General features: G+C 44.4%; 1 protein-coding gene across 1 annotated transcript in view; it reads left to right on the top strand.

The window, feature by feature from the left end:
• LOC130275334 (uncharacterized) overlaps positions 1–24,851 on the top strand; it is a 116,763-nt gene that overhangs the window by 84,070 nt on the left and 7,842 nt on the right. The window contains exon 3 of the mRNA XM_056523584.1: positions 8,673–8,771. Within this exon, the coding sequence (XP_056379559.1) occupies positions 8,673–8,771 (99 nt within the window). The remainder of the gene's footprint in view (positions 1–8,672; positions 8,772–24,851) is intronic.

Genomic DNA, 24,851 nt, shown 5'->3' with positions numbered 1-24,851 from the left:
CTCTGTACTGTGTATATTTTATTATTTTGACATCCCTATGCCCTGCACCTTACTCAGAGCAGGGGCTCAGGTCCAGTTGAGAATCCGTCGTTTAGTGCAGATATTTAAGTAGGCAGGGAAAGTGTCCTTGGGAAAGTCTGCACAAATCCCCACTCAACATGACAACCACTATATCTCTGGACCAGTAAACGATGTGGCATATGGGACCATATAAGTAATATAGAACGGGATGCAGATGTGGGGGGGGAGGGGTGTTAAATTTTATTATGATTTTGCATCCTTTGTATTAGATTATTTTTATTCATTCCCATGGTTGAGGTTGTGACCGATGTGTCCTCAAATATTGGGCCATCAGTTCCTTTCATAGAGTTGATAACATTCTACTAGAGTATCCAATCAGCTTTAAATAATGAGACCGACCACCTAAAGAAGCCATTTGCTCTGCAGTGCTTGCGGATCGGACACATTGTTGACCCTGATTGCTGACTTTAGTGATTTACACATTAATATATCAGTAGCCAAGCTGGACATCTCCTGTACATGGCAGGTATAAATCACCACCATTTTAAGATTAAGAACAAAGTGACCTTGGGCAATTCAGAAAAAAAAATACATAACATTCTCTAGGCTGATTTCATCTGGAAATGTTGTTACCAAGAAAAAAGCACAATATTTTTATTGGCTTAAAAATCCCATGCAGTGCAAATTTGTTATGAAAAACACTTAAAATGTTATCGTGACATGCCAGCAAAGTGCTCATAAGGCTGCAATTCACATTACAACCACCGGGTGCTCTACATTGACACATCAGCACAAACAACTCCTGACAGGGAATCTTAAAATAATGTTTGTTTGTTTTCTATGCTGTCATCTCTTGTCCCTCCTTAGTTGGATATTACCTGACCCATCTTAACCTTTGACATCTCTGTGTAATACATGAAAAATTTATTTTTATTTAAAATGTAATTAACCACTTAAGAATAATTATGGATGTAAATCTTGATTTACGGGGGTGGCGGGGGGGGGGGGGGGGGGATGAGGGTGTTAGGAGGTCAAGAAAACATAACTTAAGGGTGAAAAAACGGGATTATTGAACCCCCCAACCCACCCCCCCCCCCCCCAAAAAAAATAAAACCAAAACACCATGGGATGGTGTTTTTTGACCGGTCACGTCCTAGTGTCTTTTAGGTAAAATCACCCCAAATGCTTTCGCCCTCTCTTCTCTAAGACTTTATACCACTGTGAAAATCAGCTCATCTTTGTCCTGAGCAAACAAGTCTATGGAAGGGGGAGAAGGGAGTTCCGCCTACTAGCTCTGGGAGAACTGCAATATAGAGATGAAGCTTGCAGAGCAGAAATCTAATGAAAGTTACCATATATAAGTTATATAATGGCTAAAAATAGTACACACACAGGCAAGCTTATCCTGAAAGGTCACCTGAATTGACAGGTATGTTTTAAGTTTCTTTACATTCCTTGGAGATGCCTGTAATGGGTTTTGTTTTCTTTTTTTCATATTTTATTTAGCTAAAGTGTTTTCCGTAGAAAGGAGTGGAAGGTTACCCGGCAAAGCATCTTCCCATTCATCTGTGAACTTTTTCCCTTGGGACCATGCAAAGGGCATTCCTCCAATCAGCTGTTGGCTGGAAATCGAACACGCTGCTCTGCCCATGCTGCGCTCTGCTCCCGCAATGTGCTAAGAGATTGACAGGCTGGGAGCACATACAGCCAGGGCTGGTGCAAAGATTTTGCCATCCTAGGCGAAAGCTAATTTTGCTGGCACTTGACCCCTCCCAATGGCTCCGCCCTTTGATACGCTCTCCCTTATTACTGGGGTGACACACTGTAACAAACCTCCTCCTCGTGTAATCTCCTTACTACTGGGGTGACACTGTAATAAACCTCCTACTCCTCATCTAATCTCCTTACTACTAGGGTGACACACTGTAACAAGCCGCCTCCTCATGTAATCTCCTTACTACTGGGGTGACACACTGTAACAAAATTGCTATGGGCAACTGGTCAATCTTTCCTCTGCACAAGTCTTCATGAATCTCCCCTCAGGCTTGAGGAGAAAAAAAATTGATACTCACCTGCTAGATCCCCTACCACTGCTGTTTAGACTGTGCCCCGCTGACCAGCACTATGTCTTCACGCACAACACTCAGGAAATACCAACTTAGACTGAGGTGGGTCACCTTTGGCAGTCCATGCATGCTGGGATTTGTAGGTACCCTGGTTGGGGAACACTGACACAGTCTGTTAATAAAGTGTCCTGGGAGCCATTTTTACAATAAAGATTGAGGGTACGTTTACACTATGGACCCTTCGCCTGGAGATATTCTGGGCAGACATTCCATCTGCAGCCGGTGCTACCAAAATTCATCAGCGCTAGGATCGCTCCATGCGCCATCCCCATTGACAGCAATGCAGTCCACCCCTAGTCCGGACTATCCGCAGCAGAATTTTCTACCACAATGTAAATATTTCTACCACAATGTAAATATTTTCTTCATGCCTTAGAATTTCCGAGTGGGATTTCTGACAGAATAACTGTCACGATGCCGGCTGGCAGGAGGTGGATCCTCTGTGCCAGAGAGGGATTGGCGTGGACCGTGCTAGTGGACCGGTTCTAAGTCACTACTGATTTTCACCAGAGCCCGCCGCAAAGCGGGATGGTCTTGCTGCGGCGGTAGTGACCAGGTCGTATCCACTAGCAACGGCTCAACCTCTCTGACTGCTGAAGATAGGCGCGGTACAAGGGAGTAGACAAAGCAAGGTCGGACGTAGCAGAAGGTCGGGGCAGGCAGCAAGAATCGTAGTCAATAAGGCAAGCAGGAGGTCAAGTACACGGTATGGATAATCACAGTAACGCTTTCACTAGGCTCTAAGGCAACAAGATCCGGCAGGAAAGTGCAGGGACAGAGAACAGATATAGTCTGGGAGCAGGTGGAGCCAATCAAGCTAATTGGGCCAGGCACCAATCACTGGTGCACTGGCCCTTTAAGTCTCAGGGAGCTGGCGCGTGCGCGCCCTAGAGAGCGGAGCCGCGCGCGCCAGCACATGACAGCAGGGGACCGGGACGGGTAAGTGACCTGGGATGCGATTCGCGAGCGGGCGCGTCCCGCTGTGCGAATCGCATCCCCGACGGCCATGACAGTGCAGCGCTCCCGGTCAGCGGGACCGACCGGGGCGCTGCGGAGAGAGAGACGCCGTAAGCGATCCGGGGAGGAGCGGGGACCCGGAGCGCTAGGCGTAACAGTACCCCCCCCCCTTAGGTCTCCCCTTCTCTTTGTCCGGTAACTGCCTCCCCTGGGATGAGGAGACCGGGAAAGAATGGAGGGTTTCCTCAACGGCAGGCAGTACAGCAGGAGTGGGAATGGGGAGGGTGGGCAGAGGGCGAGGCCTGGCACGGGGTAGTGTGACACCAGGACGGGGGCCATGGGGAGGCACCGAGGCTTGCCTGACTGGACTGGGAGGGGGGGAGAGGCACTTCTTATGGCAGGACGGCAGACCGGTTACAGGGGGAACCACAGGGTCACGGCAGGGAGTACTGGGAACCGGTTTAAGGCAGTCCTTGAAACAAGAGGAACCCCAGCTCTTGATCTCCCCTGTGGACCAATCCAGGGTTGGGGAATGGTGTTGAAGCCAGGGTAGTCCAAGGAGAATTTCGGAAGTGCAATTGGAGAGGACCAAAAACTCAATTTTTTCGTGATGAGGTCCGATGCACATTAGGAGGGGCTCCGTGCGGTAACGCACGGTGCAATCCAACCTGACTCCGTTGACCGCGGAAATGTAGAGTGGCTTGACGAGACGGGTCACCGGGATGCGGAATTTATTCACCAAGGACTCACGAATAAAATTCCCAGAGGCACCAGAGTCCAGGCAGGCCACGGCTGAGAGGGAGGAGTTGGCTGAAGGGAAAATCCGCACGGGCACCGTGAGACGTGGAGAAGCCGACTTAGACTCAAGAGACGCCACACCCACGAGAGCTGGGTGCGAGCGTGCGTCTCCCAGACGTGGAGGACGGACAGGGCAATCCACCAAAAAATGTTCGGTACTGGCACAGTACAGACAAAGATTAGCTTCCCTACGGCGATTCCTCTCCTCCTGGGTCAGGCGAGACCGATCCACTTGCATGGCCTCCTCGGCGGGAGGCCTAGGCGTAGATTGCAACGGAGACTGTGGGAGAGGTGCCCAGAGATCTAAGTCTTTTTCGTGGCGGAGCTCTTGATGTCTCTCAGAAAAACGCATGTCAATGCGAGTGGCTAGATGAATGAGTTCATGCAGGTTAGCAGGAATTTCTCGTGCGGCCTGAACATCTTTAATGTTGCTGGATAGGCCTTTTTTAAAGGTCGCGCAGAGGGCCTCATTATTCCAGGATAGTTCAGAAGCAAGAGTACGGAATTGTATGGCGTACTCGCCAACGGAAGAATTACCCTGGGCCAGGTTCAGCAGGGCAGTCTCAGCAGAAGAGGCTCGGGCAGGTTCCTCAAAGACACTTCGAATTTCCGAGAAGAAGGAGTGTACAGAGGCAGTGACGGGGTCATCGCGGTCCCAGAGCGGTGTGGCCCATGACAGGGCTTTTCCAGACAGAAGGCTGACTACAAAAGCCACCTTAGACCTTTCAGTAGGAAACTGGTCCGACATCATCTCCAAGTGCAGGGAACATTGCGAAAGAAAGCCACGGCAAAACTTAGAGTCCCCATCAAATTTGTCCGGCAGGGACAAGCGGAGGCTAGGAGTGGCCACTCGCTGCGGAAGGGGTGCAGGAGCTGGCGGAGGAGATGGTTGCTGCTGTAGCAGAAGTTGCGACTGAAGTTGTTGCACTATGGTGGACACTTCCGACAGCTGGTGGGTTAGATGGGCGATCTGTCGGGCTTGCTGGGCGACCACCGTGGTGAGATCAGAGATAGAAGGCAGGGGAACCTCAGCGGGATCCATGGCCGGATCTACTGTCACGATGCCGGCTGGCAGGAGGTGGATCCTCTGTGCCAGAGAGGGATTGGCGTGGACCGTGCTAGTGGACCGGTTCTAAGTCACTACTGGTTTTCACCAGAGCCCGCCGCAAAGCGGGATGGTCTTGCTGCGGCGGTAGTGACCAGGTCGTATCCACTAGCAACGGCTCAACCTCTCTGACTGCTGAAGATAGGCGCGTTACAAGGGAGTAGACAAAGCAAGGTCGGACGTAGCAGAAGGTCGGGGCAGGCAGCAAGAATCGTAGTCAATAAGGCAAGCAGGAGGTCAAGTACACGGTATGGATAATCACAGTAACGCTTTCACTAGGCTCTAAGGCAACAAGATCCGGCAGGGAAGTGCAGGGACAGAGAACAGATATAGTCTGGGAGCAGGTGGAGCCAATCAAGCTAATTGGGCCAGGCACCAATCACTGGTGCACTGGCCCTTTAAGTCTCAGGGAGCTGGCGCGCGCGCGCCCTAGAGAGCGGAGCCGCGCGCGCCAGCACATGACAGCAGGGGACCGGGACGGGTAAGTGACCTGGGATGCGATTCGCGAGCGGGCGCGTCCCGCTGTGCGAATCGCATCCCCGACGGCCATGACAGTGCAGCGCTCCCGGTCAGCGGGACCGACCGGGGCGCTGCGGAGAGAGAGACGCCGTAAGCGCTCCGGGGAGGAGCGGGGACCCGGAGCGCTAGGCGTAACAATAACACTTGGAGATTCTGTAGTGTGAACGTACCCCGACACCCCTATTCCATTACACTGCTCCTCCTCCTTTCACAGGAACTCTTTAATTTTGCATATAACAAGTGTCGATGCATTATGGATGAGTAAAGCCGCCCGGCAGAAATCTGTCATCTTTCCCAGTAACCACAATGGCTGATTCCCCCGTTTTCTTCTCGCCGCTATAACTAGATGTAATTATGAAACTCTCTGTTTTCTTATCCCGGCCTGAATGACAGCCCAGCAAATTGTGGTGTAATCTCTTCATACTCGCAGTTAGGGAATAAATACGGGGAAGTAAATTATAATAAACAATGCTGAACCCCTGGGAGGGAAAAAAATCACATTTGCATGCAAGGCAGACAATTCAGATGTTGCATCTGGAAATGGCTGCCAGGGGGCTCGGCAGATTTAACAAAAAAAATTTAATAAAATAAATGTAGGGAAAATAACTCAACACCTGCTGGATTTCAATCCAGCAAGTTTTCTCTTTTGTTCTGCTCCATTAATATTAGTTTTTGCCTTTTATGTTGGCGATGTACGTCAATGATCGCACCACAGTACAGGTTTAAAGGGCTGCCTTTAGGTTAGATACTGCCGAGGACTTGGCCATGTACATCAATGATCGCACCACAGAACAGGTTTAAAGGGCCGGCTTTGGGTTAGATGCCGCCCAGGACTTTTTGTCAGCCTCTAATCTACCATTAAATAAAATAAAAGTTTAGTTGTGTCAATGATGGTCCACAAGGCAAAAATACACTTGTATTGTTCTAATACGTCTCTGCAGTTTTTCCGTAGTTCTGGTGCACAGTCTTGGAGGGTTTGTATCGAGTTGACCTTGTGGCTCCATAACACTCGAGATTCCAGACTTCACTTCCTGCAGGGATCATAGAGATCAGTGGGGGAATGGGAGAGTTTTCTGTTTGTCTGATGTCTGAAAGCTGCACAGTTCTCCATGTGATTGGGTAGAGCGGTCAGTGTAAGTACGTGCAATGCTCAATTACCTTGGACCCTATGGAGCGGCCTCATCCTAGGTTTAAAGCACCAGTCCTGGGATCCAGGTCAGAAGCCTATGAAACTCAGTCCCAGTTAGTGAGGTAGAGTACAAGTTTTTACACTAGTTAGCCCCTATTCTTAGAATAGGGGATAACCATATCATCTGAGTGAGAAATGGAGGGGTGCATTAAGACCTCCAATCCCCATTTGTGAATCGTGAACTGGGTTTCCAAAGAGAATGGGGCGTTGATTGTGCATGGAAACTCAAGCTCCAATTATTCTCTATGGGAGCAACGAAAGGTGGGCAAACTGTACTCAGTTCCTATAGAAGACGAATGGAGCAACGGTGCCAGGGCCGGTGTAATAAAGAAAACCGTGTCCCTGTAGCAGAATGTGACCCTCTGCACAGGGACACACCTTTCTGATTTACAGCCGGCTCCCTCTCACTTCATAACCTCTAATCCTAACCCCTATCCCTAATCCTTACCCCTAACCCTAATCGTAACCATAACAACTAATTCTAACCCTTAACCCCTAATTCTAACCCCCTAATCCTAACCCCCAATCCTAACCCCTAATCCTAATATTTACCCCTAATCCTTACCTCTAACCCTAACACCTAACAGCAATCAGCACTGAGCTCAGGAGCTCAGGTCACATTCGGCTACGGGTCACAGTTTTCTTCACTTAAATGGCTCTGCCTATAGGCAAAATTGGCAGCCATGTAGAGCGCCCTCTTGATGGGGGGGACTGCTCTGCCTGTCGCAAGAAAGTAAGACAATCAGCATCTGAACCTTTAGGGAAATGTCAAGCCAAGAAATAACTTTAAAGCTATGTTCACACACCAGAATTTCCATGCGGAATTACGCCTGGAATGTGCGCAGATAAATTCTGCTGCAGCAGAGTCCCGTCGAATTTAACAGGATTCTTCTGCGCTGTGCAGACGGCGGAATTTCCACCCCAGATGTTTCCGCCATGGAAATTCCGTTTTCCCTGTCAGCAGAAAGAATAAACCTGTGGACACTGCAGCCGTCTATGAGACGCAATCCTGTGCGATCCAAGCGTCGGCATATTATGCCAGTGCCCGCAGTTTGCGGAATGTCCGCACTGAGATTCTCCCTGCAGACATTCCATAGTGTGAACAAAGCTTAAAGAAGGACAGATCTGTACATGAAGAAGAAGGACCAGTTTGGTCTTGAAGTGGACCATACTGGTTTCTAGTGTTCTACTATACATAATGTTTTTAAACATGGATTATGGTGCTTATTTTGTCTTTTTTATTACTTTTACCCATGTTCTTCTTTATGCCAAACTCAAAACAAGTAGGATTCTGTACAGTCACCAAACTTGCCAACACACAGAAGCAGCAGGAGGAAAAGCTTAGGGCTCGATCACATCGGCAATCGTGAGCTCCGTCGCAGAGTCCGTTCCAAACAATGGAGCACAACGTCCCGTCTTACAATGGAGACCAATGGGTCGCGATGGGTCCTATTGACTTTGAATAGGGTTGCTTGAGTTTCTGACTGGTGTCTGTTGTTTTTTAGAATTTTATTTTTATGCTCGATTCCCATTAGTTTAATTGTAACTTCCAACAGAGCTCCAACCACAAATGTGAACGAGCCCTTAACCGCCCCGTGAATCCATTGCTCCCAGGATGGTATCCTAGAATTGGAATCTCGCAAATAAACCATTTTCTGGCTTTCAAACCAAGCAAATCAATTGTAGCCGGTGAAACGTCTCCATAGTTATTAATATTTATATTTTACTAAACAATTATTCACATACACAAATGATAATACAGGTTATTTTCATTTCTTCAAAACTTTATTACTCGGATGCAGCCTGGGGAACGTAGACGCTTGAGTCACACAGCTGTAATATTTGTAAGATTTTGGACATGACAATCTGATTCCCAGCGGGTAAAGAAGCACCGTGCCGTATTATTTTACAACATGAACATCTACTTTCATTTATCTGAAGATTTCTCATATTTCAGGCTGCCGCACCGATCATCTGTGAAGAATTGCAATGTATTTTTATCCGGATTCCTACAGAGAAAACCATGGCTTTCCCTTGTTAACATCAGTCAGGGAAGGTAATTTTACTTTGCTTTTTACAAATCTCGATGTAAGGCCAAAGCTCGCATTTCTCCTCATTTCCTACATTTATATATGTAGTAGGGTGGAAGATTTAGACCCCACATTGGGCTACACATGGATCGAATCTTATGTTTTTTTTATCTCCGTTACGGATTTTTCACAATAAAAAAAGTGGTTGTAAGGGCTACTTACGATGATGCCTCCCATGTTGTTGTTGATAAACATTTCCAAAATAAAAATTTATGTAAAAAAGACTAGGGTTATTAAGAAAAATTCATGAACAATTTTTATGCAAATTTGTATTTGATTATAATTTTAATATTTGTTTAACCCTGTAAGGACAATGGACGTAAATGTATGTGCGGATGTGGTGGTACATCAAGATGTAAATTTACGTCCTGTACATGAAGCGAGCACCGAACTGGTGCTCGCATCATGCATGGCAGGTCCCAGCTGCTATCAGCATCCAGAGACTTACCGGTAATGGCGGACATCAGAGATTGCGCTGATGTCCACCATTAACCCCTCAGATGCCGTGATCAATACAGATCTCGGCATCTGCGGCAATGCGGGCATTATATTGGATGATCAGATCGGCCGCAGCGCTACCACGGGCATACGATCATCCAAAGGGGTGGCCAGAGGTCCCCTTATCTGCCTCCTCCACTCTCCCGGGGTCTTCTGCTCTGGTCTGATATTGAGTAGACCAGAGCAGAAGATTGCCTATGCATAGCACTGAACAGTAATGGCAATCAAATGATTGCTACAAATAGTCTCCTATGAGGACATATAAAGTGTAGAAATAAAGTAAAAAAAAAAAGTTTTAAAAAAATTTGAAAAATCCCCTCCCCCAATAAAAATGTAAATCGTGTCACGTTTGGGCAGGGAACAGTGAAGCTCTAACACACCCACAGCCACTGTCCCTACCTATTGCCTATCCGTCCTAAATGATGGATCGACAACCACAATGACAAACCATCCCTGTTATGTGCTGGGGCAGCGTTGTCAAAATAACAGATGGAATTGGGAAACAGCTGGAGGCACACAAACTAACTGAGATACACTAAGACACACACACACATGTCAAATCAATGTCAGTCTAGCCGAGTTCGGTACCAGGAAATAGCGGAGTACAGGAATGCAGAGCAAGAGAGGAGTCAAGGGAAAAGCCAAGGATCAATAAACAAGCAGGTATCCAGTAAGCAGGAGGTGTCAGCTAAGGTATAACCTTTCACAGACAATGAACTGATCACTGCTCCTAGCTTATAAAGGAAGATGATCAGGGATACACCTTCCTGATAGGTAGCAGAGCTGAGAACTACACCCAGATGATACAGGTGAGCTCCAAGCGACACCAGCCCAACTAAAGTCAGTAAACTCTTTGTGTATGGCCAGAGCCAGACATTACAAATCGCCCCTTTTGCCTATTTTACCCCCAAGTGTAAAATAAATAAATAAACATATTTGGTATCACTGTGTGCATAAATGCCCGTACTATCAAAATATAATGTTAATGATCCTGTACAGTGAACGTACAGTCCAAATTGATGCTTTTTGGACACATAACATTCCTCCCAAAAAATTATAAAAAGCGACTTAAAAGTCATATATACACAAAATTATGGCGCAAAAAATGGGCCCTCACACATCCCCGTATACGTAAAATTTTTAAAGTTATAGGTGGTCAAAATAGGTCATTTTTACACATACTAATTTTGTAAAAAGAAGTTTGAGATTTTTTAAAAGCAGTGCAATGGTATCATGGTATCATTTAAAAAATATTAACCCACAGAATAAAGACAACAAGAAATTTTTACCTTAAAGGTACAGAGTAAAAATTAAACCCTCCAAAATTTGCAGAATTATGGTTTCATTTACATTTCCTCACACAAATAATATTTTTTTTGGGTTCACCGTACATATTATGGTAAAATGAGTGATGTTATTATAAATTACAATTGGTCCCACAAAAAACAAGCCTTCACATGGGTCTGTGGATGGAAATATAAAAGAGTTATGGATTTTAGAAGGCGAGGATGAAAAACACATAAATGGGCCTTAAGGACCAGGCCAATTGTATTTTTGCGTTTTTCATCATACCTGGTCTCAAAGGGGTACTCCGCCCCTAGAAATCTTTTTCCCTATCCTTTGGATAGTTGATAAGATGTCTGATCATGGTGACACTACAGAGTATTAGCTCTTATTCAACATGGTGGGCTGGGGCCCAGACTTTTTGAGGTACAACACAACTATCAGTAAAATATCACATAACACGCAAAAACAGCAATACCAATATCCTTAAGGCGTATGCACCCCCATCATTTTCATAATGGATATTGGGAGTTCACTTGTGTTTTACCCTCCCTCTTTTAATGTTACCAGTCTTTGAAACTTTTGTAAGCCTTCAGATACCACTATGTAACAGTTAATAACTCCAAAACATTGTGCAAGATCCTCCTGTCTTTTTTTAAAGGAAGAGAAGGGGAAAATAAATTACACACAATACCCAAATAATACCACAAAACCAATGCACAGTACCAAAATAATACCAACCATAAAGTATACAAATAATACCAAAATACAGTGCTCAAATAATGCCACCATAGACTAACTAAAATATATTACCATATATTATACAAATAATACATACAGTTTAGAAATAATATCACCATCCAATACCTAAATATCACCATACAGTATACAAAAAAACTGACATACAGTACCCAAATAATGCCACTGTACAGTAACCAAATAATGCCACAATTAGTATACAAATAAAACTGTCGTACAGAACCAAAATGCTACCACCATACAGTATACAGTGACCCCTCCCCCCCCGACCTATGATGGCCCTGACATACGATCATTTCAACATACGATGGCCTCTCAGAGGCCATCGCATGTTGAAGGCAGCATCAACATACGATGCTTTGTATGTCGGGGCCATCGCATAAACGGCTATCAGCTTCAGCTGCCGCCGGATAGCCGTTTATGGTGCCCCGTGTGGACAATCACTTACCTGTCCTCGGGGCTCCTGCGCATCCTCTTCAGGATCCCCTGCATCGTTGGCGCTCTCCATCATCATCATCATGACACTGCGCATGCCGTCCCGTTATCCAATAGGAGCGGCGTGCGTAGCGACGTGATGGCGGCGACGGAGAGCGAGGATGCCGGGGAAGCAGAGGCCTTGCTGGAGCGTCGGGGACACCCCGGGGATGCAGCGACAGCAATGGAGGGCGACATCCAGGGCAGCGTTGACGAGCGGTGACGGTCCGGAGAGTCGGGGACAGGTGAGTACAACTTCCTATACCAGTGGTCTTCAACCTGCGGATCTCCAGATGTTGCAAAACTACAACTCCCAGCATGCCCGGACAGCCGTTGGCTGTCCGGGCATGCTGGGTGTAGTAGTTTAGCAACATATGGAGGTCCGCAGGTTTTAGACCACTGTCCTATACTTTACATTGCATGGATCCCTCAACATTCGATGGTTTCAACAAACGATGGTCCATTTGGAACGGATTACCATCGTATGTTGAGGGACCACTGTACCAAGAATGCTGTCATAAAGTGTTCAAATAATACCACCATGCAGTATCCACCTTAATGCCACCATACGGTATACAAATACAACCAATATATAGTAGCCAAATAATATACCACCATTCAGTATACAAACAATACTGTCATACAGAACCAAAATAATACCACCATACAGCATACAAACAATACTATAACACTACACATATGTAGCAGGAGGCTTCTGGGAGTAGTAGTGCCATCTTGGAATCAGCAATACCTTTCCATAATATATTTTTCCTTACAATCCTCTTTAGACTTGATGTCTTGTAATTCCTCTTGGTTACGGCCCGGATGTGTTATATGCTCTTGTAAATTGATTAACTTAAAAGTTTCTTTTACCACAAGCTGTTTACATTACTCATATGTTATAGACGGCGCCGCGCTCAGCTGGGGGGAGATTGCTAAAGTGCCTGTTCACCTGTGAAATTGATTGCTGTTCTTTAAATCCCGGAGGTAATGTTCTAAATTAACACAATATAAAAATGGACAAATCGGTCTAAATTTTTGGTCTAAAAGAAAAGTGAACAAAAATCGAGCATTTTGTTTTTTTTAAGGAAACAATGAAATGGAGTTTGTGCTGAATATGACCCATGTGATAGCCAATGTTATTCCTCACATGTTTGAAAAAAATAAATTGATTAACCAAAAATGAATCTTTACCCCAGAAAAACATCTCCAAAGTTTTGGCCACTAGATGTGTCACTTCTCTTGCTATCTGCTATCCACTGCTTGTTGTCAGGATAAATCTGTCTCTGGTTACAGCTACTTCAGGACAGTGGTGGTAGGGTTTACCATGGGACTTTTGCAAGACAGAGAGAGAGAGTCCAAGAAAGCCTGGGCTGTGTACCAGCAAGCTAAAGCAGCCTGACAGCTGAAGATGATCCACTTTGCTCCTGAAAGATAAATCATGGCTTCTCCCTCATCTCTGACCACCTTTAAAGTTGTCCATTGTGAAAATGTCAGTATACTTACTGCTGAATTTACAGAGTGCTGTAGTATAATCCTCTCTCTTTTTTTTAGCTTCTCAGCAGCCACAGCAGCAGTTGAGTGCTAACAGTAACCCTTTCATTTCCTTACATCATCCAGATCCTTCCTGGGATCTGTCATTAGTTCTGAAGTGTCCGGTCCTAGCACCTTTTAGGCCTTAAAGAGGTACTCTGGCCCCAAGACATCTTATCCCCTATCCAAAGGATAGGGGATAAGATGTCTGATCGTGGGGGTCCTGCCGCTGGGGACCCCCGCAATATAGCATGCAGCACCCACCTGTAAGCACTGCAGGAAGCGCTGGAGGCTCTCAGTGTTATGTGACATTACGTGACATCACGACTCCGCCCCCGTGTGAAGTCCCACCCTCCCCCTCAATGCAAGTCTATGGGAGGGGGCGTGACCATACACCGTCCCCGTGGTCGGGAGGCATAACATTGAGTGTCTCCAACGCTTCCTGCATTGCTTACAGGTGGGTGCTGCATGCTAGATTGCGGGGGTCCCCAGTGGCGGGACCCCTACGATCAGACATCTTATCCCCTATCCTTTGGATAGAGAATAAGATGTCTTGGGGCCGGAGTACCCCTTTAAGAACAGGCATAGTTGAAATATTTATCATGGGAAACAACATCTCTGGTGGCAATAAAATCTGCCATAAGAATCTGTGAGCTGCAAGCTTTCCAGCACAAGTCCCTTTCTCAGAGACCTTTTAGAGTGCCTTGCATTGAGAACTTCGCATCTTTTATTCCAAGAGAAGTCTTTTCTCTTCTACTGAACCAGGAGATGTCCCTTTCAGAAGGATAATGCTTTATTTGTCCAAGAGATATAAAGGGAGTAAATCTGTCCTTGCAAGGTGGATCAAAACCACCATCGGTTTTACATTTTTCCTCTCTCTGAAAGCCAATTTCACATGGACCACTTCTATGTCATCTAACATATCACTAGATCAAATATGCAAAGCTGCAACATAGTCTTCTCTGATGACTTTCATCAAGCACTATAGGCTGGACATCAACATGGCAGAGAGTTTGACCTTAGGCAAAAAGAGTATCTGTCATGTCTGGATTGGTTTGTGTTCACACACAGACGATTGGTTTTTCTGTGTGTGAACAGTTTTATGTTTCCTGGCCAGGGAATGGTTAAATGTTTCTGGCCTTTTCAGCCCAGGCCTCTGTTAACCAATAGTCTTTAGGGTGTGTATATTTATAGTCAGCCCAGCATAGCATCTGTGCTGGTGATTACATCATTATATCCTGCCATGCCGCTAATGGAAGCTTTGGGGGAAACTCTTCTTATTTGAGCTTTTAATCTACCATATCTGTTTTAGCATGCACTTTGTATTTTCTGGTTTTAGCCATGTTTTGGCATGCTGTTAGTAGATTTTAAGCTGTGTTTGTTTAGTTGGTTTTAGGATTTGTATATCCTTTCTGTGATGTGTCTGTTCACTCTGTGTATTTTCTTGTATCCGTTTATGTGAAGTTCTGTGTTTAATATTTCTGTTTTCCTGCTGGGCCAGCATCCTGACCACACTGCGGTGTGTGTGCCTCTGGTCAGAAGTCTATAAGGATTTATTATTAATGGCTATTCCTATAGTGGAGTGTCCAGTTTGTGTGACCAGTGTGAACAGTGTCCTATGTTAGGCATCCCTGTTTCTGCTCCATGGGGAATCCGGGGAATTGAGAATTAGTACAAGATATCTCGGTGCTCCAAGGTGGACTCTGGGAGATTGCGTTCTAGTATTAAGAAATTCCTGTTTCTACTGGAGGTTATGTGGGGAATTGCGATAATTCCTGTGTAGCTATTGATCCCTGTTTCTGGTCCAGTGGGACTTCGTGTCTATTGGATGTTCTGGGGAATTTTGCTATATTCCTGTCTGTTCCTATAGTCTATTGACTTATTAGTTTTCCTGTCTGGTGTTTTGGACTCTATTTGTTATTTAGTTCTTTATTCAGATCTTTGGAGTTCCGTTCATGATCACTTATCTTTGAGTCCTCTGTTCATAACTGCTGATCTATAGAGTCCTCTGTTCATGGCCACTGAGCTCCCTGTTCATGTCCACTGATCTTTGGTGTCCTCTGCTCACGACCGCTGATTTGTGTCCTCTGTTCTACTCTCTGATCTGTGCCCTCTGATCTTATATACTATAGAGTTGTATGTTCCTGTTAGTTTTCTGGCTGGTGACCGACTATTTATTAGTGTGTGTTTTTATTAGGCCCCAGCACTTTAGTTCAGGGAGGAACGGCGCCCAGTTGTCAATTCACCATTTAGGGTGGATGGGCAAGTAGGAAGGGAGAAATGGTTTTAGGGTCAGTTTAGGGCTCACTCTCCCTGTCCCCCGGTCGGTCCCTAACAGTATCCCTTCTTAAAGGGGTTATCCAACATAAGGTAACTTTACTAATTACCAGTCAGCCAGTAATGGACATACTTACCAAGAATCCGTGCTTGTGTTGGTGGTAAATGGTCATGTCCTGTGTCCCTCATCACACTTCTGGCTTTTCTGTGTGAACTGCTTATTTCCTGTTTCTGTGCCTTCCCGCCAACTACAATCCCCAAGATCCCTTGTTTCTAGGTGGGAGGTGGCTTATTTCTCTCCCACATATCAACCACCCCACACATTGAAGCACAGCTAGGCTTCCTTCCCTGCAGTCCTGTGGAGAATGATCTCCCTCCCAACCAGCGGTCGCTCCACCCATTGAAGCACAGACACGCTCTCTTTCAACACCTGGGCAAAGATCACATAAAAATTTCGGGACCAGCAATCAAGAACAGATAATATATTATGAACTACACTAACTTTACAGCCCCTGTAGCACAAATAAAATAAAAAAATTGAATTAAAAAAATCCTGGAATACTCCTTTAATGTTATTTCTTTTCATAGTCCCTGTGTGTGCTGCCTAAGCAAGAGGTTCTATGTTTGCTTTCTAAAGTGAAGACAAATAAATCACAGGGGCCTGATGGGATACACCCAAAATTATTAAAAGAGCTTAGTGGTGAGCTAGCAAAACCGTTAACAGATTTATTTAACCAATCAATGGTAACAGGAGTTGTCCCGGAAGATTGGAAATTAGCAAATGTTGTGCCCATTCACAAGAAAGGTAGTAGGGGGGAATCAAGCAACTATAGGCCAGTAAGACTGACATCAATAGTGGGGAAGTTGATGGAAACCCTACTAAAGCATAGGATTGTGGAACATCTAAAATCCCATGGATTGCAAGATGAAAAACAACATGGGTTTACTTCAGGGAGATCATGTCAAACAAATCTTATTGACTTTTTTGACTGGGTGACTAAAATAATAGATGGCGGAGGGGCAGTAGACATCGCATATCTAGATTTTAGTGAGGCTTTTGACACTGTCCCACATAGAAGACTTATCAATAAACTGCAGTCATTGAGCTTGGACTCCAATATTGTTGAGTGGATTAGGCAGTGGCTGAGTGACAGAAAACAGAGGGTTGTAGTCAATGGAGAATATTCGGAGCAAGGTCATGTCACCAGTGGGATACCTCAAGGATCTGTACTGGGACCAATATTGTTTAATATCTCCATTAGTGATATTACAGAAGGTCTCGATGGTAAGGTATGTCTTTTTGCTGATGACACAAACATATGTAACAGGGTTGATGTTCCTGGAGGGATCCGCCAAATGGAAAAGGATTTAGGTAAACTAGAAGAATGGTCAGAACACTGCTAACTGAAATTTAATGTGAATAAGTGCAAGATAATGCACCTGGGGCGTAAAAACCCTCGGGCAGAATATAGATTATTTGACACAGCCCTGACCTCAGTATCTGAGGAGAGGGATTTAGGAGTAATTATTTCAGAAGACTTAAAGGTAGGAAGACAATGTAATAGAGCAGCAGGAAACACTAGCAGAATGCTTGGATGTGTAGGGAGAGGTATAAGCAGTAAAAAGAGTGCTAAAAAAAAGTGCTCATCCCGCTGTACAGAACACTGGTGAGGCCTCACTTGGAGTATTGTGCGCAGTACTGGAGGCCGTATCTTCAGAAGGATATAGATACTCTAGAGAGAGTTCAAAGAAGAGCTACTAAACTAGTACATGGATTACAGGATAAAACTTACCAGGAAAGGTTAAAGGACCTTAACATGTATAGCTTGGAAGAAAGAAGAGACAGAGGGGATATGATAGAGGCTTTTAAATCAATAAAGGGAATCAACACAGTAAAGGAGGAGAGGAGATTTAAAAGAAGAAAAACTACCACAAGAGGACATAGTTTTAAATTAGAGGGGCAAAGGTTTAAAAGTAATATCAGTAAGTATTACGTTACTGAGAGAGTAGTGGATGCATGGAATAGCCTTCCTGCAGAAGTGGTCACTGCAAATACAGTAAATGAGTTTAAACATGCATGGGATAAGCATAAGGCTATCCTTCATATAAGATAGAGATAGGCATAAGGTTATCCTTCATATAAGATAGGGCCAGGGACTATTCATAATATTCAGATTATTGGGCAGACTAGATGGGCCAAAGGGTTCTTATCTGCCGAGACATTCTGTGTTTCTATCAATGAAAAGGAAATTTTACCTGAAATTTTATTTTCCTATAGCCCGAAGGCAGCACAGGCATTCTCCCTTAATAAATTCCATTGTGACTGCCTACAAAAGCATTGTCAGTGTGTTCTTGCTGTTCTTTAATGATACAAATTAGGGCTTATTGCTAACTAAATGTATTCTATCCAACAGGCTGGGGGTTCAACCTTAACCCTTTATGTGCTTTCTTCAGAGCACAGGAAAATATTAATTTCAGATGAGTAAAACTTTTTTCTAGGATTTTGGTTTACAAGACTAAATTCCATTATAATTGGAAACATTTTTGTTCTACAGTTGTGAAATTTTAAAGGAAATGTTCTACCTTTACCTAGACAATAATTGTGTAATTCGCAGTAATGATGAAAACTGATGCAAACTTTGATTTTATCTGCATATTTGATAATAATGGGGAAAATCTTCAGTGGTTATTATAGTAATTAAACTATACGTGGTGTCTTTAATCTCCAGACATCAAAACTTTGTAGTTCAAAGAGGATATTTCCCTCGTCCTTCATCCAATGGGCAGGGAAAAAAGGGACATTTTTAGCTGTCAGTTAAAGATTATAGAGTTGCATTTGTCCCTTTAAAGCTTTTTTTGTACAGCCTAATTTACTCGGTTGGGATGCATAGAAAAGAGGGGACCTGGGGCAATTTCAAAATCAATACTAACTTCTTAAAGAAAAGGGGAGCAGCACAGGCCTCAGCATGTTATTTATGCCAATAATATATGCTTTTAGTATATATTTATATAGTATATTAATAATATATGCTCACAGTTTTTGTCGCAAGAATCTGTTTAATTTTGTAGACGTCAGAAGAGCCAGAGACAGGTGTGGGGACAAGATTCTTCTGAGAGAACTGGTTTATGACAAGAGGCTTGAGGAGAGAAACGTGGAAGAAATTGGGAATATGCAACGTAGCAGGTAGACGGAGTTTGTAGGAGACAGGATACATTTTTTGTAGAATCTTGAAGGGACCAAGGTAGCGGGGTCCGAGCTTGTAATAAGGGATCTTGAAGCGGATGTATTTGGATAAAAGCCACACCATTAGGAGAGAAGGACGGAGGAGGTCTTCTACTTTTATCCGCTTGCGCCTTCATGCGTGAAAAAGCCTGGGATAACGACTGTCGGGTCTGTTGCCAGATGGTGGAGAAGTCATGGACCAGCTTATCAACAGCAGGCACACTGGAGGAGACTGGGAGGGGAAGAGGAGAACGGAGATGGAGTCCGTAGACAACAAAAAAGGGAGACGACCTTGTGGACTCGGAATCCTTATGATTTTATAAGAATTCTGACCAGGGGAGAAGGTCGACCCAATCATCTTGGCGAGCTGAAACAAAATGCCTAAGATAAGTCTCAAGGATTTGATTAACCCTCTCCACCTGACCGTTGAACTGAGGGTGGTAGGCCGAAGAGAAGTCCAGAATGATGTCCAGAAGGTTACAAAGGGCTCTCCAGAACTTAGAGACAAACTGCACACCTCGATCCGAAATGATATGCTGAGGAAGACCATGTAAATGAAAGGCATGCAACAAGAGGTACTTCACCAGCTGCGGGGCAGAAGGAAGACCTGGTAGAGGGATGAAATGAGCCATCTTGGAAAACCGATCTACAACAACCCAGATGACAGTGTTATTATGAGATAGCGGCAAATCGGTGATCAAATCCATGGGGATATGGGACCACGGAGTCTCTGGAAAGGGTAAATGCTGTAAGAGTTCTGCAGGTCTTTGCCGAGGAGTTTTGGCACGGGCACATCTTTCACAGGACCGAACAAAATCATAAACATCGCGTTCAAGTTGGGGCCACCAGTAGTGCCGGGAAATAAAAAGTAGAGTCTTTCGTATTCCAGGATGTCCTGCTGTCAAGGAAAAATAACCCCATTTCAGGACCTTGCGTCTTAATCTGGCGGGCACAAAGGATTTTCCCGGAGGAACTTGCTGAATCTCGGCAGGAGCGGCAGGAATCAAACAGTCAGGAGGAATAATATGCCTAGGCGTGGAGTCCAAACCGATGACATCAGAGAACTTGGAGAGAGCATCAGCCCTGATGTTCTTGTCTGCTGGACAGAAGTGAATGAAGAAGTTGAACCTAGAAAAGAACAGTGACCATTTTGCCTGGCGGGGGTTCAAATGCTGAGCAGACTGAAGATATAGAAGATTTTTATGGTCAGAGTAAATGCTGACCGGATGAGAAAAACCTTCCAATAAATGTCGCCATTCCCCCAAAGCTAGCTTGATAGCGAGGAGTTCACGATCTCCAATGGAGTAATTCCTCTCAGCAGGAGAGAATGTCTTGGAGAAGAACCCACAAGTCACACTCTTACCCTTGGTGTTTTTCTGAGTGAGAACGGCACCCGCTCCAATAGATGAGGCATCAACCTCCAAAGCAAAGGGCATCTCCGGATCAGGTCATGTAAGCACGGGAGCAGAGGCAAATGCAGACTTTAAACGGGAGAAGGCCTCTTCAGCCTCTTGAGGCCAAGATTTAGGATCAGATGCCTTCTTAGTGAGAGCCACAATAGGAGCAACCAAGGATGAAAAATGTGGGATAAAATGACAATAATAGTTAGTGAATCCCAGAATATGTTGAATAGCATGTAGGCCCAAAGGACGACGCTATTCCAATCCAATACTGCTGACAACATATATATGGATCAATCTGCCGGCCCTGATGAGAGACAATGTAGCCAAGAAACGGAAGGCTAGATTTCTCTAACAGGCATTTCTCCAGTTTGGCGTAGACGTGATTCTTCCATAGTCGCTGAAGAACCAGATGAACATGAGAAAGATGCTCCTCTAGGTTGGAAGAGAAGATCAGGATGTCATCTAGGTTTACGACAACATAGGTGTAGAGAAGATCACGGAAGATGTCATTGACAAACTCTTGAAAATGGCTGGAGCATTGCAGAGACCAAAAGGAATTACAAGATACTCAAAATGTCCACAACGAGTATTGAAGGCCGTTTTCCATTCATCTCCCTTGCAGATATGAAAGAGGTTATACGCACCACGTAAGTCCAACTTGGAGAAGACCTTGGCACCACGTAGATGGTCAAAAAGTTCTCAGATAAGAGGTAGAAGGTATCGGTTCTTGACTGTGATTTTGTTAAGTCCCCTGTAGTCAATACATGGACGGAGTGAGCCATCATTCTTCCCTACAAAGAAGAAACCTGCTCCAGCAGGAGAAGAGGACATACGAATAAATCCCTTTTGGAGATTCTCCTGGAGAGGGTATATCCTGCCACGAGGAGGAGTGGTACCAGGCAGAAGATCAATAGTGCAGTCGTAAGGACGATGTGGAGGCAGAGACTCAGCCGGTTTCTTGCAGAAAACTTCTTCTTGCAGAGAAATCTTGTTAAGGTGGCGGCAAGCCAGGTAAAGGAGGAAGACGAGAAACAACTTCACGCAGAACTGGTTGGAGGCAAAAATTTTGACAGGATTGTCCCCAGCTAATTATTTCTCCAGTTCTCCAATCCAGTTGCGGGAATGGCGTTGCAGCCAAGGAAGGCCAAGAAGAATCTCAGAAGTACAGTGTGGCAGAACATAGAATACAATCTTTTCTTAATGCGATACTCCCACTTGCATGACGAGAGAATTCAGTATGGAAATTAACCTTACAGTCCAGATTTTGTCCATTAACAGAGGAGATGAACAAGGGCTTGGCAAGCCGAGTAAGGGGAAGATGATACTTGTGGACTAAAGCTACATCAATAAAGTCCCCTGCGAATCCAGAATTCAAAAATGCTCTAGCTCTGAAAGATGTCTTGGCTGAAGCGAAGACTTGTACAGGAATAGTTAAGCGTGGAGAGGTAGTATTCACAGCCAGGGACGCCTCTCTTATGTACCCTAGGTGCGGGCAAACTGTACAGTCCTTGAGAAAGTGCTCTGGGCTAGCACTATACAAGCACAAATTCTAATTTCGTTGTCGTGATCTCTCCTGTTGCGTAAGACGAGAATGATCTCCATGTATAGCCTTTTCGGCAAGATTGATTGATTGATGTCAGTTTGTCTCCTTGATAAAGCCACATTGTGACAAAACATGTCGGGGTGTGACAGATTTGTATTTTAATTAGCAACTCCAAGGCAGTCTATGCCGAATGATAGCAAATTAATAGGGTACACGACTTATAGCCCACGCCTGTGGTGCACAGCAGGCACTGGGTGCTAAGTGCTGGTGGACCTGAAAATACTTTATGGGTTAAATATCATCTAAGTGCCACGTACATAAGTGGCCAATTAGAAGAGAGACTGTTGCCCTCTTTACTCTGGGGAGTACAATCCAGTATCTCCAGCATTCATAACATCAGGACCGTATATTTATACCTGAGATCTGAGACTTATTCAAGTCCAATTGCAGTGACCCACTAGCACTGGGGTTCAATACATGCCCTGTAGGCACATTTACAGACATTTATGACTGTAATGGAGCTGTGTTTTTAATACTTTGCGTTCCTTACTATTATAATTTTTTGTCACATTAAAAGTTACGTTTTATATTTGTGTGACACATGCAATATAGAGGTTCCGTCTCTAAGCGCAGTTCCTGTTGTCTCTTAGCAAAACGCACATCAAGGCCTCTTCATTCTAGGCAAGTTCAGAAGCTAGAATGCGGAATCGAACCACGTAGTCACCAACGATAGAATTCCCTTGACAGAGGTTCAGCAATGCCGTCTCAGCTGAAGAGGCACGTGCGAGTTCCTCAAAGAAACTGCGAAATTCTGCCAAGAATGCCGACAAATTGGAGGATACTGGATCACCATGGTCCCAAAGGGGTGTAGCCAAAGCCAGGGCTTTACCGGACAGTAGACTAATGACAAAGGCCCCCTTCGTACGTTCCGTTGGAAACAGTTCAGACATGAACGTCCGGCAATGCGAGTCCCAGCCTCATCGGCAGCAGCAGGTAGGGGGACAATGCGCTCATGGCCAGCGTTTGCGGCCGGAGTGCATAATGTAACAGGAACACTGCCAATGAAGAAATATTGGACTTACCTAAGGATTACACTTTTAAAATAATTTTAAAAACCTGCATAGTGGTGTTATATAAACCATTCAGAGTCATGACAATGTGATTTTAATGTTCACTGCTGTTATTGAGCCCCTCTATGGTGCCTAGATATTGCTTGTCCTCTCCCTCTTAGGAAAAATTTACAAAGCTGGGCTGTTTGCCAGTAATACTTACACCTGTACTTCCTTTCCCCTACTTCTCTGGCCAATCACACAACATCATCTAATCAAGGATCAGAACGGAAAACAACAACCTCACAGCAGGACAGTTACCCTGCGAAAGCAGCCCAGGTCTATGCAGTACAACAAACTAACATGAATTGGAAAAAAAAAGCATTCACTATGTAATTATTTAAAAAATTGCCAAGCCAACTAAGTATATATCCTTAGCCAAAGAATGAACAAAGCAATAATGATATGTAGCAATGATATTAAAATCAATGGTGGGAGAGCACAAGTGATGGTAGCAATAAGTATCAGTGATATGGTTAGATTGAAAAATAAAGATACTACAACAATTGTACTGTTGCAAAAAATGGAAAACATAAAAAAAAATATGAATGTACAATAATTGCACTTGGCCCAATAAATATCGAAAAAATGTATCTATATACACGTAATAGTGAGGGCAAAGGCCCAATAATAAATAACAGAGAGAAATCAATATACAAACAAATAAAGTGCAATAGTATCTAACATTGCCTAGAACGACACTGTATAGTGCACAATGGATTGTCCTTGTCTTCCCCCACCTCACTCTCCGACGCTTTTCACTCTGCTTCCTCTAGGAGTGTCCTATGCTGTAACCGGCTGTTGCCTCAATGATGAAGATGACAAACTATAAGAAGGAGGAAGCAGGGATTAAAGCAAGGAAGGGGTTAAATCCTATAAGAAGCCCTGGTCTAAGCAACTGCTTCTGCCACAGATGGCTGTGATAGCTAGGCAACACAAGAAGGCAACTACAAAGAAGTTTATTGGTATACAAAAATAACAGGAAGCCTTGATTTACATTTCAGGCACAGCATGGACCCTTTGGAGGAGGCAGAAAGGCTCAGGTTGCATTCATGCGGCTCAGGCTAGGTTGGCTTCTTGGGACGGAATTCTCCTAACAGCAGACAGTGAAAAACAGTTTGCAAGTTGTAAGGAGACATTTTTTGTAAATAAAGTCACATAGCCTATTAAATAGTGGATAGTGGATAAAATGTATGTGAGCAGAGCACCCCTTTAACTCTGCTACCTAAGCTATTTTTTAAAGTGTCTAATTTTGTCAGTCTGAGGAGTTTGGCTTACAACCATTTAGCTCAAATCCAAAGTGAGAATCTTTCATATTAGTTGCAAGAACTCCCAGCCTGCTCTACATATCTTACAAATAATTTACAGTGTAGGCACAAGATGTTCAGATCCTAAGGAAGAATTTATTAATAAATAATCACATAGCAGCTAACCAGACGTAAATCCTAACCTTTCTGTATATCTCACATGTCATGTTCTCTGATAACAGCACTGGTATTTCCCCAAAGAAGTTAACCTTATCTTTCCCAGGAGCCCCAACAGATTGTGTTCTGCAAAATTAGAAATAAAGAAGAGGAGGGAGGTATAAAGAGAAAGTTACTCACACAGATTGCATGAAACGACCGGGCATTAAAAAACCCATACATAGGTATAAAGAATAGTGGAATATTTATAAAGATAAGAAAATAGATCAAAGAGATATATCATATAAATCACACAGGTTTCCTATTGTCTGCCAAGTTCTTTCTCTCCCCCCCCCCCCCCATTTAGTCCAGTAGGGGTGAGCTCATGGCTACTGAGTATAGGAATGTGACAAAATTGGACAATACTGTTTCTTAAATGAAGAATGATGCCTTTTATGCCTTTATTAACAAATTGTAAAATGAACCAGCCAATCAGTAGTCATCTTTGAATGCATCAAGGGGGCATCACTGGAGGGAGCT

This window comes from Hyla sarda, chromosome 1, assembly GCF_029499605.1.
Source record: "Hyla sarda isolate aHylSar1 chromosome 1, aHylSar1.hap1, whole genome shotgun sequence".
Lineage (NCBI taxonomy): Eukaryota > Metazoa > Chordata > Amphibia > Anura > Hylidae > Hyla > Hyla sarda.
This window is presented reverse-complemented; position numbering and strand designations above follow the sequence as displayed.